This window comes from Parasteatoda tepidariorum, chromosome 10, assembly GCF_043381705.1.
Source record: "Parasteatoda tepidariorum isolate YZ-2023 chromosome 10, CAS_Ptep_4.0, whole genome shotgun sequence".
NCBI classification, from domain to species: Eukaryota; Metazoa; Arthropoda; class Arachnida; order Araneae; family Theridiidae; genus Parasteatoda; species Parasteatoda tepidariorum.
This window is the reverse complement of record NC_092213.1, coordinates 34,451,455-34,464,723: the sequence shown is the minus strand read 5'-3', so window position 1 is coordinate 34,464,723 and position 13,269 is coordinate 34,451,455. Positions and strand designations below refer to the sequence as shown.

Here is a 13,269-nt window from a genome sequence, read left to right as displayed (position 1 = left end):
TTCAATTTTGAAAGAATTTACTTCGAATTCTGTAAAACGTTTTCTAGTAATAAATACGAAATGACTAATTTTATACCAACTAAGCATCTAACAAAATAAATTAACTGAGACCAGTTAATTTATTTTGTTAACGTGAATAAAATTCTGTTAATTGCTTTCATATTATTATCTACTCTGAGTTGTGAATGACGAGAGAAATTAATTCGCGAATTACGGAAATAAAACACATTCAATTAATAATTATAAAACAACAGCGTCCTTTAAACGAGCTTAATTTTGGCGCGCTAAACTAAAAAGCTATTTCTAGAGGGATAGCGCTCACTCACTGAATTATTGATCGGCAATTTTTACTTGATCAAACGCCGTTTTCGCCGAGCAGTTTCAATCGTTACCCCTCTATTCGGTTCCGAGAGCGGTTCTCGCGCGTTTAGAACTAGCGAATCGCGAGTAGTGATCACATTAGAACACCGCTTCTTTGCCTGCTTTCTGTAGTTTATAGCCATTCTTTGTTTCACCGAATCTGGATTCACAGACAAGACTGTGAACTTCGTCGGACGAGATGCGAGCGTGCCGGTGACAGCAAAAACAATCCAGTATGCACGGAATGATGTTCTGTGCGAGCCAATGGACGCCATTTTGGATCGGCAACCTTTACGAGGGGGACCAGCTAGCTACTGTGACGTCCATGCTGTGATGTGCGGTGCAATGATGAATGCTTACGCAGAAGACTGCTTAATAATGGCTAAAAAATATGTCCCCTAATCTCAAAAAATGCACTGGGTTCTTCTGCTGACTATTTTCTTTTGTTATGCGTCTTTGTTTCCTGGATTAAGTGTGACGAAGAAAAAAAGAGGTAGGTGATTTTTTTTCTTCTTCTTTACTGTTCCTTCCCCCCACGGCGGAGTGGTATTCATTTTTCCGGTTTAAGAGGGCAACTAGTCGCGAGCCTTTTAACTTGTTTGTTTTGTTTTTATATCCCAACTGATATCGTCGTAATTTTTTTTTTTTTACTCATGAATGGATAGTAAAATTATCGTTTTGTTTTGGTTAACATCGTTTTATTTTAATATTTGATTCGTTTGCGTTCGTAAATTTTTATTAACTTTATTTTTATGTTTTAATTCAGAAATATTGCTAATATTTTTTTAAAAAACTTTTCATAGCGGTGTTTTAGTATTTTATATCAGTAAAAACTAAAATAAAAGATACGATAAAAGAAAAATATTAAAAATGCTTTCAGAAGAAAATGAATTGTTTGGAAAATCTCCTAACATATCCATATTTTTTGATATTTTTCATGGAGTTTTAGTTATTAATGTTTTTCTTTGTATTTTTAAATTTGATAGTTATATAGTTTATTGTTTTATTAAATAGTTATAAGCATTAGGTGTTATTAATTGCAATATCCAAAAATTTTTTTGAATCCAAACTAATATCGTTGTAATTTTTGTTTTTGTTTCTGATGACACAATAACAAAATTATCGTTTTGTTTAAGTTATCTTTTTAATTAAATTTTTCGAATGTTTAATGGAATGGTTTATCGAGTGGTATATATTTTTTTATCGATTAATTATAAATTTCAGAAAAGTTGCTTTTGTACGTTATACCTTAATTATAATAGTGTTTAATTATATTTTAGCAGTAAAACGATGTAATATATATATATATATAGATAAAAACATATTTATGCTTTCGCATAACTGCATATCCATATTTTTGACAACATGACGCATAGACTTTTTTTAGCTCATTAGTTATTGATGTTTTTCATTTTTATATTTGTTAATTATAATGAAACTGCTATATATTAGTATTCAATATTATTTATTACGATTTCCTTAGCCTTTATCCTGAGGGAGACAATTTAAGAGCTAATTTATTAATTTTTCTAAATTATAAGTGCATAATGTTGATTGATTAGCAATTTTTAGAGTGTAAATAGTTCCAAACTCTATAGACTTTACTATTTTATGTTATGTTAAAGAAAACTTATATGTTGCCAATTGCTTTTTTACTGTAGTAAAAATTATTAATAATATTATATCATGCTGTTAGTAAAAATTATGTTTAGACAAATAATATTTTTTTACTTAAATAAATTTTTATTGTAGTATTGAAATTTTATTAAACAAATTGAAATCTATTAAACAAATTGAAATCTATTAAAACAAATAGAAATGTATTAAAGTATTCTTGTGCAAACTCTATGTAGTTACTTCTTATGTTTGAAATTCATAAATGGAAGGAAGTTTATAAAGCATTTCAGTAAAAACTTGACACCTTAATTTTAACATTATTTATAAATGTATGAAAACGTGTAAAATATTCTAGTGAACACTAAATATATCTTAATTTTAAAATTATTTATAAATGGAGGAAAATGTGTAAAGTGTTCCAATGAAAATTGTGAATATCTTAATTTTAAAATTACTTCTTTATGAAAGAAAATGTTTCAAGTAGTATTCCAGTGCATCTTAATTGATGTTTATAAATGAAGGAAAAATGTTAAGTACTTCTACTTAAATTTTTCAAATTAATTATATATTTTTCAAGTTAATTATGCTAACAATCTTTTCCACATAAAAAACCATAATGACCTGCAAATTTTTTTTTTGATTACAAATAAGAAAAAAATTTGTACCTTTTTATAGTCAGTTCTTTGATCATTTTATTTAAACAAAATGTTATTCTTTTTAATTGTTAGATCAAAACTTTTAGTAACATTTTGAGATACCTCTAAAAAGAGCATGACTGCTTTTCTTAAACATTGTGCAAATTAATAAAAATATTAATTAACAAAATTATTAATTAATAAATTTTGAAAAATATTTATCAGATGGTCTATTTAATGTCTCTAGGTAAGCTGTAAATAGATAAGACAAACTATCTAACTGTTTTTCAAAGTGTTATTTTTGTTAATTATAGTTAAGCAACTCATTTTATTAATAGTCAAAAGAAAATTAAATCATGTAACAAATTCAGGGTTTTTCCTGAGTTCCTTTGATAAATAATAGAAGTTATAAAATAATCACAATTCTTAACAACTGAGTTGGGAAAAACAAGTAAAAAAAATATTAAAATTTTTATCTTAACTGTTTGATATTTATTTAAAATAAAACGTAGTATAATCGATCTCATAAAGAATGCAAAAAAAAAAAAGAAAAAAAAAAGAAAAGAAGGAATTTTAAATTTTTTTAATTAGCTTTGTTTTTATTCAAAAATATCTTAAGAAGTAATAAAATTTTTTTTAGTAGGTTCTGCTCAATATCTAAATGCAGCACTTTCTCTCTCTAATTGTTATTCTTTTATGAAAATACTATTGTTTAAATTTAAAGTATTGATGCATTATTTTCTTTAAATATTAGAGAAATTTTTTTTTTCTTTCAGTTTGACTTTTTAAATTAAATATTTACATTTAAGATTTTCACTCTTACAAATTACCTAGTTTTTATTTTATTTTAAGTTTAACTAACGTGAATTATAATATTTTGTTCTTGTGTTGTTTTTATTAATTATAAAATATTTGTAAGGCTAATAACACTATTTTTCTATTAAAAAATCAAAACAATAAGAACGTTTTTGAGTAAAGGCAATTCTAATTTATTTAAGTTAATAGAAATTTCAGATTATTATTGTATAATAATGGAGAAAATTAAACTGAAACTCAGTAAATTATATAGTAAAAAGTAAATGTAATAAATGAAAGCTATTGTTAATATGTTTTGCAAATTCTTTATTGTTTTTTTTATACATCAGATGCGTTGTTTTCATTAAATTAATTGTTATTTAAAGTTTAAATAACAATTAACATTAACATTAAATGACATAAACATACTTTCAATAGCGACAATAACAAATATATATTTGCTTTTATATAGAATTTTGCTTAATTCTCATATATTTTCTTAAAATATATCTGGATTAGCAAATTTATGTTATATTGTTAAAATGTAAATAATACTTAAAGTTTTTTTAAAGAACTCTAAAATAATCTATTAATAATTATAATACAAACAGCTATAAATAATTAAATATTAGAAATTATTAATTTTTAATTATTTAAATATTTTTAATCTACATAGTTTTGCAATATGACTATTTTTTATTAAAATAAAGATTTTTAATATTTATATAGATTTTTAAAGAAGCAAATAGATTTTTATAGAAATAAATTTTTAAATCAAGGTATTGTGAGAAAATACGATTTAGTAACTGATTGTATTTTTTGTTATAATAGCTTTGCAGAAGGATTTTTATAATAAACTTTAATATTTTCCCTTATATTATTTCTCAGCAATTCTGGAATTGTTTTTTTTATGTATATTTTAAATTAAATTAATTTAATAATCATTTTAATTTCATAAAAAGTATAATAATTTTTATTTGAGATGCTTGAAGTTCATTTACTTGCATAAAGAAGCTTTAAAAATTAAATAAAGAAGGGAAAAAATGGAGCACTTTTTATAGTGAGGCAGCAATGTTTTATTTTATGGAAATGAACCACAGAAAATTTTTTTTTTTTCGGGGGTCTCTATAAATTCAAAATTTATTCGAAATTTATATCTAAATTATAATTTAAATGCTTGTCAATGTTATAAATACAATAGCATTTTATACTAAAAATTATAAGATATCGTAGAAGTATAATAATTTTGAATGAAAAGTGCATGAAGTTTGGCAAACTTTGTCTTTGATGCTTGTAAAATAAAATCATAACTGCACGGATAAAAAGATTCTGGTAAAATTTTCGTACTGTAATGGTACTAGGATTTCTGGCAAAGGGGGAAAAAAGCATAGTTCTATTAAAATATGCAGTATTAAAATTCATTTGATAATTTTTCCCTTTATATGGTAACAATTTATGGGAAATTCTTGTTTTTAAAATTATACTTATTATCACACATGTAGTAAAAAATACAAAACTTTAAAGTAAATTTAACCGAATAAATGGTTCTTATGCCATGCTCTAAGGTTTCATGATAAAATAACCGATATTTTATTTGTTACTTTTACAAAAATCATTACCAAAGCAGTTCACTAAAAATTACCTAGATTTTTGGTGTTTTTATAGAGTCAGAAACACGGCAATTTCGACTGAACGTTTTTCCTGTGTGTAGTCAGTTATAAAATGCACATGAGCATCTTTAACAAGAATGTATAGTACAAAAGTAGAACGCAATATGAACTCTTGAACTGCACTAAAGAATTTACAACCTTTTCTTTTTTATTATTAAGTAGAAAAAATAACAATTAAAAAAGATAACGAATTAATTTAACTTAAAACTTGCGAGCAGTTTTTCTTAAAACTTGCGAGCAGCAAACGTGTGCAAGCGTCTCTAACATGATGAGTTCATCGTGAAAGCTTTATTTTAATAATGATAAAGAAATTGGTGATCCTGATAACGCTTTGACGGAGATGGGTAAACGGGGTCCGTTTTGCATAGCGAAAATGTATTTTGGTATTTCTTAATTATAAAAAATAATCCCATATTTACTAAAAATAGTCTGTTAAATTATCGGAATTATATTTGTTCTAAAATATAAAATTCGAAAAAAGTAGCTTGAAAATTTTTCTTGTCATTCATATTTAAAAATGTATCAATAATTGATTTCGTAAATGAACGAAATTCCAATGTTGTATAACTGTCTCTCTTAGAGCTAAATAACTGCAAATTTAAAAATTATTATTTGGAAGTGAGTCGCGTATGAAAGATTTAAATCTTAACGCAGAAAAAGACACCGGTGTTTCTTTGCTGTATTTCACTACCATAAATTATTAAAATGCTAAATATAATATTTTTCATTTATTTTTTATCCAAATTGGTACAAAATAATGAAAAAATGATGAAAAATATGTTTAATAGAAATTTTTCATCAAAGGGTTAAACAATGACGTATTCAGTTTGCTAAAAACTGTTCTAAAACATTATTTCCTTCTTAAAAACAACGTAATTCTTGAATTTTTTTTTAGTAAAATTTGATATCATTAATTATGACATATAAATACACAAAATCGCTTTAAAGGATTTTTCGAACTTTAAAGCAAAACCAACAAACACTTGGCTCATCTAAATTATTTTAAAGCTAAGGTAATTTCAAACTTCTTTCATATTTGAGGCTTTTTGGCTTTGCTTAAAGCATTCCCAACTACATCAGGAAAAGCTGTAGCAGACAGTAATGCCTTGCTTAATTTTAAGAAATCTCATTACTTTCCATATCAGTATGAGTTTCTTAATGATTCTAAGGGGATCTTAAGGCAGTGACCAAAATTAATCATTATTGCATTTCCCCCAACAAAGGAAACCGAGTCCCAGGTACCATTTACTACGTTGCTGGAAGGATTACAGTTCCTTGTGCTGTGAGGCTATCTTCCAAAATGGTCCCTTCATTATTCTTAATTAGCATACGGCTAGAGTTTTAGAAGATTAGCCTGGACCGTTTTCCTGGCAGTGGTAAAAGATCAAGAGATACTGTGTGCTTGGATATATATACCTGGCGTGTATTTGCTGGAGTGCTAGAGCTGGATTTAGTTTCTTGAGGGCACAAAATGATGGCTTCGTGTTTATTTTATTGTTAAGTTTTAGGGATATGATTTGGCGTTAAAATATTTTCTGAAGTTTCAGTGACTATAGTCGATGGCGACTAATAAAGTGTTCAATTTTGATCTTTGGATTCTATGTAATTAGTATGTTAAAATTGTGCTTTTCGAAATTATTTTTGGTCGAATGAAAATTTATTTAATAGAAAGCGCGAATCTGGTTGAGATTTGAACCCTGTTGTTTATTTTGAATTCTTATCTCGTGTGCTTTTGTATTGCATTTAATTGTTTGAACAATACCTTGTTTGCTAGTTTGTGTTTTATTGAATAGAACCTGATTAAGAGGAATATAGCTAGTGGGTGTGAATCACGTGACTGTTGTGAATCTCTTAAATACTTCGCTTCCTTAAAAATTGAAACTTCCAGGGGATTTATCTTTCTCAAATAAATGCTTAGTATATAATTACTTCCTCCTTGTGTATTTATTTTTCTCTTGTTTGTTTTTGTTTCTCGCACAATTTATTAGTTTAAGTCTTATAGTGCCGACCGGCCTGTGTAGGGGCAGGTAACTATCCTTGCATCAGAAAAGTCCTGGGTTCGAATCCCGGGCAAGGCATGGATGTTTCTTTCTCTCTCTATGTGTTCTATGTCCTTTCTCCTTCGTGTGTGAATGTGACCTGCCCCATAAACGGGTTGTGGTTGTGTGAATGGCGTGGCAGAAGTCAAATTCCTGGCCATAGATGGCGCCACTGAAAAACAGGAACAATTGCACCCCCACTGCCTAAACAGGCATGCGCCAAAAAAAAAAGTCTTATAGTTGTTATCCCGAGTTTGGAATGTTTGGTAAATCGTTACATTCGGCTCTTGTGAAATTGTAAAGTACATTTAACCGGTTTATTTAAAATTTCATTATACAGGATGAGCAAAAAGTTCATTTGTTATGTTAAATACTTAAGATGACGCCATACCACGGGAAGAATTATTCATCGTAAATTCTCTTTCACCCCTCATAAGTAATTTATAATTTAGAGTAGAGTTCAAGCAAACCTAGAGTAAGCCAAGCAGTGAAGTTTCAAATACTGAAAAGAAAATTTCAAAATGTTAAAATGAAAACACATTGTGAGCGGATTATGAAAAGCGGTAGTTAACATTTTGATATTTTGAATTTTTTTTCAGCAATTAAAACTTAAGGGCTAAATGCTTCAATGTAAAATTCAAAAATAGTAAATTTATATTCACATAAGTCGTAACTGGATTTTAGATTATTTAATTACATTGGAATCGTTAAGAAACGTTTTGCGTGACATTTACTATAAAAGTTGTTGCTTTCTAGAAAGTTGTAAACTTTTTTTAAAATAAGCTTAACTTGTCTGCTAAATTAAAACATCAAAGTGCAGTGAATCAACCCTTCTCTTGGCAAAAGTGTTACTTCCGCCAACAAGCTATTCATCTCATTATTTTTTTAAAAAATATTTATGTAGCTTTAAAAAGCATGGGTAACTTTTTGGCACAGACTTGTGCAGACTGATTTTGTTTTAAAAATAATGCTTTTGGAGCGCCACGTGGAAATCATGTGTTTATTAATTATTCTACAGTTGATTATTCTTCTGCCCACTTCAAAACTAAAAATGTTTCATTTAAACTTCAGTTTAATTTTTGCTGTAACATCTTCTGTAAAGATCAATTAATATCTTACAATTCAAGGTTGGCATTTCGTCCAGGAAAAAAAGGAAGAAACTGGACAGAATGAGAGAAACGGGGTAAATTGGAAGAAACTAAAAGTGACCATTACGAAAAAAGTATGGTCAAAACTACCAGAATATGGTAAAATGCACCGTGTTTTTGACTGCGCCGTGTGAACAACAAAAAGCTTGGTGATTTTTACGGGATTGCTTTGGTAATGATTTTGGCAATGTAATCTGTTTCTATAATATCTATTAAATTTGTTAAAAGTGGTTATTTTATCATGATACCTTTAGAGCATGGCTTAAAAACCATTTATTCGGTTAAATTTACTTTTCAGTTTAGTATTTTTTACTAAATGTGTAGTAACAAAAACTATAATTTTGAAAATCAGAATTCTCGGTAAATATGAACGGAAAAAATACCAAACGAATGGTTTAAATACTGTATATTTTGTTTTATTAACCAGTTTTTTTTTTAACCAGAAATATCTTACTATACAGTACGGTAATTTTTCAAGAAATCTTTTCCCCTCAATTGTTTGACAATAAGTACTTAGAATATAGCTAAATTGAATATTAGTAATTTAGTATCCGTAAGTTAAAGGTTTGTCATGTTTACTTTTAAAAAAAAACAAAAACAAATTATTATCATATTATTTTTAATGTATTTTTATGCAGAATTTTAAAATCTATATATTGTATTATTGAAACGGAGGTTTGGGCATTCATATTTAACAGGATTAAGTTGGAAAAATTAGTGCGCTATTTGCCTATTTGTTATTGTGAGTACAATATTTAATTTTCAGTATAATATGGTTTGTTAATTTAGTATTTAAATCTTGTTGTAAATGTCATTTTAATAGTTTTTTGTAAAATTAGGTTTTTAATGCACGCATTTACATTAAATAGAGAACTACACTTATTTTAATTTCTTAAGAAATTCTTGTTTCATTTTTTACTTTCCAACTCTTGCTTTTTATTTTTTACCCATTTTAAAAAATTAAATATTAAACAGCTTGGAAGTTAATACTTTTATTTAAGCTAGATAGCAAATAATAAGCTAATTTGAAATTGTTTTACTATTTGGTCTTTCTTTTGAAAAAGAGTATCTTCCATTTTCTTCAATTTTGGTTATTAAAATTAGGCTATTATAAAATTAGGCTATTAATTATAAACTAATTTAAAATTGGTTTACTATTTGATATTTCTTTTGAAAAAGAGTCTCTTCCATTTTCTTCAATTTTGGTTATTAAAATTAGGCTATTATAAAATTAGGCTATAATATATAAACTAATATTATAGCCTAATTACTATATAAACTAATTTAAAATTGGTTTACTATTTGATATTTCTTTTGAAAAAGAGTCTCTTCCATTTTCTTCAATTTTGGTTAAGAAATAATATAAAATTAGGCTATTATACTAATTATATGTCAATATGAAGTTATAATTTAAGGATAGGTTATGAAGATAATATAAAGATAAGTTATGAAGATAATATTGGGAAATAAATTTTTGTTGCATTTGTACAAACACTTGATCTTGCCTAATTTGGATGTAGTGATTTTGAATCTGAAATTAGTTTTGTTCCTAAAGCTACAGATTTTTTTTAACTAACATTTTTAGTCAATTTTTTGTCAAATGTACTAGTTTAAAAACTTTATATATACTGGCGTAACAAAAATGTTGCGACAAACCTTAAGGGCATATCATCAGAATTAAAACTGCGTAGGAACCCTTGCCCAGAAACGTCGGCGAACGCGGCTAGGGACGTTTCTCTATTATGTTAAAGAAGCATACGAAGAAACTCCAATGAATTTCAATCTTGCTGATGTGCCCTAAACTCCTAGAAGTTTATTGTGACATATATGCCCCCCACTGTTATTTATGACGTTTTTAAACTTGTACATTTCGACAAAAAATAGATTAAAAATGTCATTTAAAAAAAAGTAGCTCGAAGAGAGGAACTTATTGCAGATTTGAAATCAGCGGCCTAAAAATGTTCCAGAATTGGTTTAAAATTCTTATGCAGCAGAAAAAAATATGTACCACATTGTAACATAAAGGTATTTCTTGCATATATAAACCTCTCTTGCATTTATATTAAATCTTGCAGGAAAGTAAATAATAAACTCAGATTTATGAACATGCAAAAATAATAACATTTTCGCAACATTGGTTTCTTTATAAATCTGATCTCAAAGAATAAAAAAAAAAAGAGTGAGATCCGGTGTTGCCACCTGAATTATTATAATTTTTTTTTTAAATTTACAAATGGCTACGGTTTATTCTTTGCTCTTAAATAACTAATAAAAACCGGATGTAACCACTCCCCATCTATGCTCTTTTGGTTTGAAAAATGACATAAATGTGTGTACTTTGAAACTCTTGGCAAACCAACCAAATCTTATCAAGGTCAAAGTTTTCGTGTATTCTACAATCCTCCCATTCAATTCACATCTAAAATCGTCTGTTGTCCGCAGTTCGTAACATTCGAAAAGATATTACTACTACATAATTTCGCTGTAAAATAATTCCCATAAATTTTACCAAAACGTGTCGGCTTTTGTGATCAGATTTCGTTGAAAATATGTACTTGTACCTTTTAAAGTACACGAAAGAGGAGAAAATTTTTTTATATATATCAGCACGTTTCTGTTTCGATTTCGCTCGTAACTGATTAATGAGTTTCGTTTAGTTGTAGAACGGAGTTGAAAAGAACGTTTTAATGATAACGATATGGATATTTTATAGCTGGTACAAGGGATGGGACTTTTCGTTTGTTTCTTTGCTGACTTGGGAATATAAGTACGTGTTAATGAGTTTCGGAAATTCTTCCCCCCCCCTTTACTTTTTTTTAATAGCAGATAGGGCAATGTACGAATTCACGAATGTATTGCCAAGTCAATTCTTCTTTTATTTCTAAAATTACAGGTTAATGTTCAGTTGTGATAAAATTTTGAAGAAAGAAATTAAATGTTAATATATATATATTACTNATATATATATATAAATATACTGTTATTTTAATTTGATTGCTACTAAAATATAAAATGAACACTTTCTTTTTCAAAGCAGTTTTTATATGCACCTGTTAAAAGATTAATATATCTTATTTGAGAATTACCAAGGGTTTTATTAAAAGGTTAAGATTTTATTAAGTACAAAAGCGAAAATTTTAGTGCAAATTATGCAAAACACACATAATTTTAGATGGATCATTTGGACAAATATATCAGAGAATAATACCGACCAAAATCATCTGTGTGAGGTTAATTAATGTAGTTGGAATAGCATTAGATGCAATGGGGATGATGATTACATCTAAACGAGGTTGCTTTAATGAAGGTGGTATACGCTAAATTATATTGCGCAATATATTTTTTTGTTTAAATAGACTTCAATATTTATGCTAAACTATATTACTGAGCGGTAGGTATATTAAATTAATAGATAAAGGTGTAAAAATGCAATAGAAATATTGAAATTAATGAGCGGTAAGGTATATCAATTTGTAGATAAAGCTGAAAAAAAAAACTATAAAAGTATCGAAATTAGTGAGCGATAGGGTATATCAAATTTATAGATAAAGCTATAAAAACAATAGAAGTATTGAAATTAATGAGCGGTAAGGTATACCAAATTTATAGATAAAGCTGAAAAAAAAAACAATAGAAGTATTGAAACTAGTTAGCGGTAGGATAAATCAAATTTATAGATAAAGCTATAAAAACAATAGAAGTATTGAAACTAATGAGTGAGGGTATATTAAAGCTGGAAAAAGTTGAAAAAAAATCCACGGGATTAGTGAAATTAATGGGCTATAGGGTTTATCAAATTTTAGTTATAAAATGTATTAATTTATGAATTAAAAGAAATATTGTATCTCGAGTTGTAATGATATTTTATAAGTTTTAAACAGTCAGATATTTATCCTACTACAAGTGTTTAAACATATATAGGACATCCTGTTTGAACAGGTGTATACAGTCACGCATTTGTCAGTCAGATTTACAACAACATGGTTTGATATCATTTTTTATTTTTTTATTATTAAATTTTAGTTTGTGTTATTAGTTTTTGCTCTGTTTTTCAATTTCTGCTGTTAGTTTACATTCTCCCTATATCGTTTAAATTTTCAATTGTTAATAAAATACTTTTTATTTATCCACTCAAGTTCAAATACATTTTTTTGAACTTGTAGAAGACTACGCTTGATGTCTATACAGTTTTTTGAAATATTAATTCATTCATTAAATAGGGATGAGCGAAAAACGAAATGGAATTTTCTAATTGGTTAAGCGTTTGTCATTGTTTTAAATTTTGCTATAAGCGATTTAGTTTCTCACAGATTTTAAAAATTGCATCAGTGGTAATTTCTAACTTATAGCTCTATTTGAACAAAAAAAAATAGTTTATTGCGCATATTTAAATATTTAATTATTTTTTATTCGCTGTGTCAGATAAATTCAATAAAGAACATTACGTGGTAGCACATGTTGTTTAGGTCACCAAATTTATACTTTTATAGTTGTCTGATACCACGCCCCCCTTTTTTTTCAATTCCTACTGTCAGTTCAAATTTTCGGTCGTTAATTAAATACTTTTTGTTCATTTACTCAAGTTCTAATACATTTTTTTTCACTTTTAGTGGAAGACACTTGATGTTAATGCAGTTTTTTCAAATATTAATTCATTAATTAAATTTAATTAAATTTTAGTTTTATATAGGAGAAAAAATTGTAATTATTTAATAAAAAGCAACTAAAATAAAATACTTCTTTGTTGGCGTAAGTAGGAATTGACTTTAAAAAATTTTGTTTTACATTACTTGTTTTAATGATAAAACCACGATAATTGGGTATAATATGAAAAAAGCACAACTACTTCCACTTACTAGGAATAGCATTTACCTTTTAGTTTAATTAATAAACTGAGTTTTAAATATGCTTACTAAATTCATAAACTTCGGTAAAACAACAATATAAATTATTTCCAAAGGAACTAGACTAATACAATTCCAACCTGGCGAGTAGCGACTTATAA

At 27.0% G+C, this 13,269-nt stretch overlaps 1 protein-coding gene across 7 annotated transcripts in view; it reads left to right on the top strand.

The window, feature by feature from the left end:
* The first annotated feature begins 349 nt into the window (after positions 1 to 349).
* Positions 350 to 13,269, top strand: part of LOC107446848 (disintegrin and metalloproteinase domain-containing protein 11) — a 201,742-nt gene continuing 188,822 nt past the window's right edge. For 2 of the 7 annotated variants that reach the window (XM_071187140.1, XM_071187142.1), the window contains exon 1: positions 374 to 853. In XM_071187140.1, coding sequence (XP_071043241.1) covers positions 772 to 853 — 82 coding nt within the window. In that variant the 5' untranslated portion in view covers positions 374 to 771. Of the gene's footprint in view, positions 854 to 13,269 lie in introns of all 7 variants that reach the window. The other 5 variants (XM_043038687.2, XM_071187139.1, XR_011638081.1 and 2 more) reach the window with 4 other exon arrangements.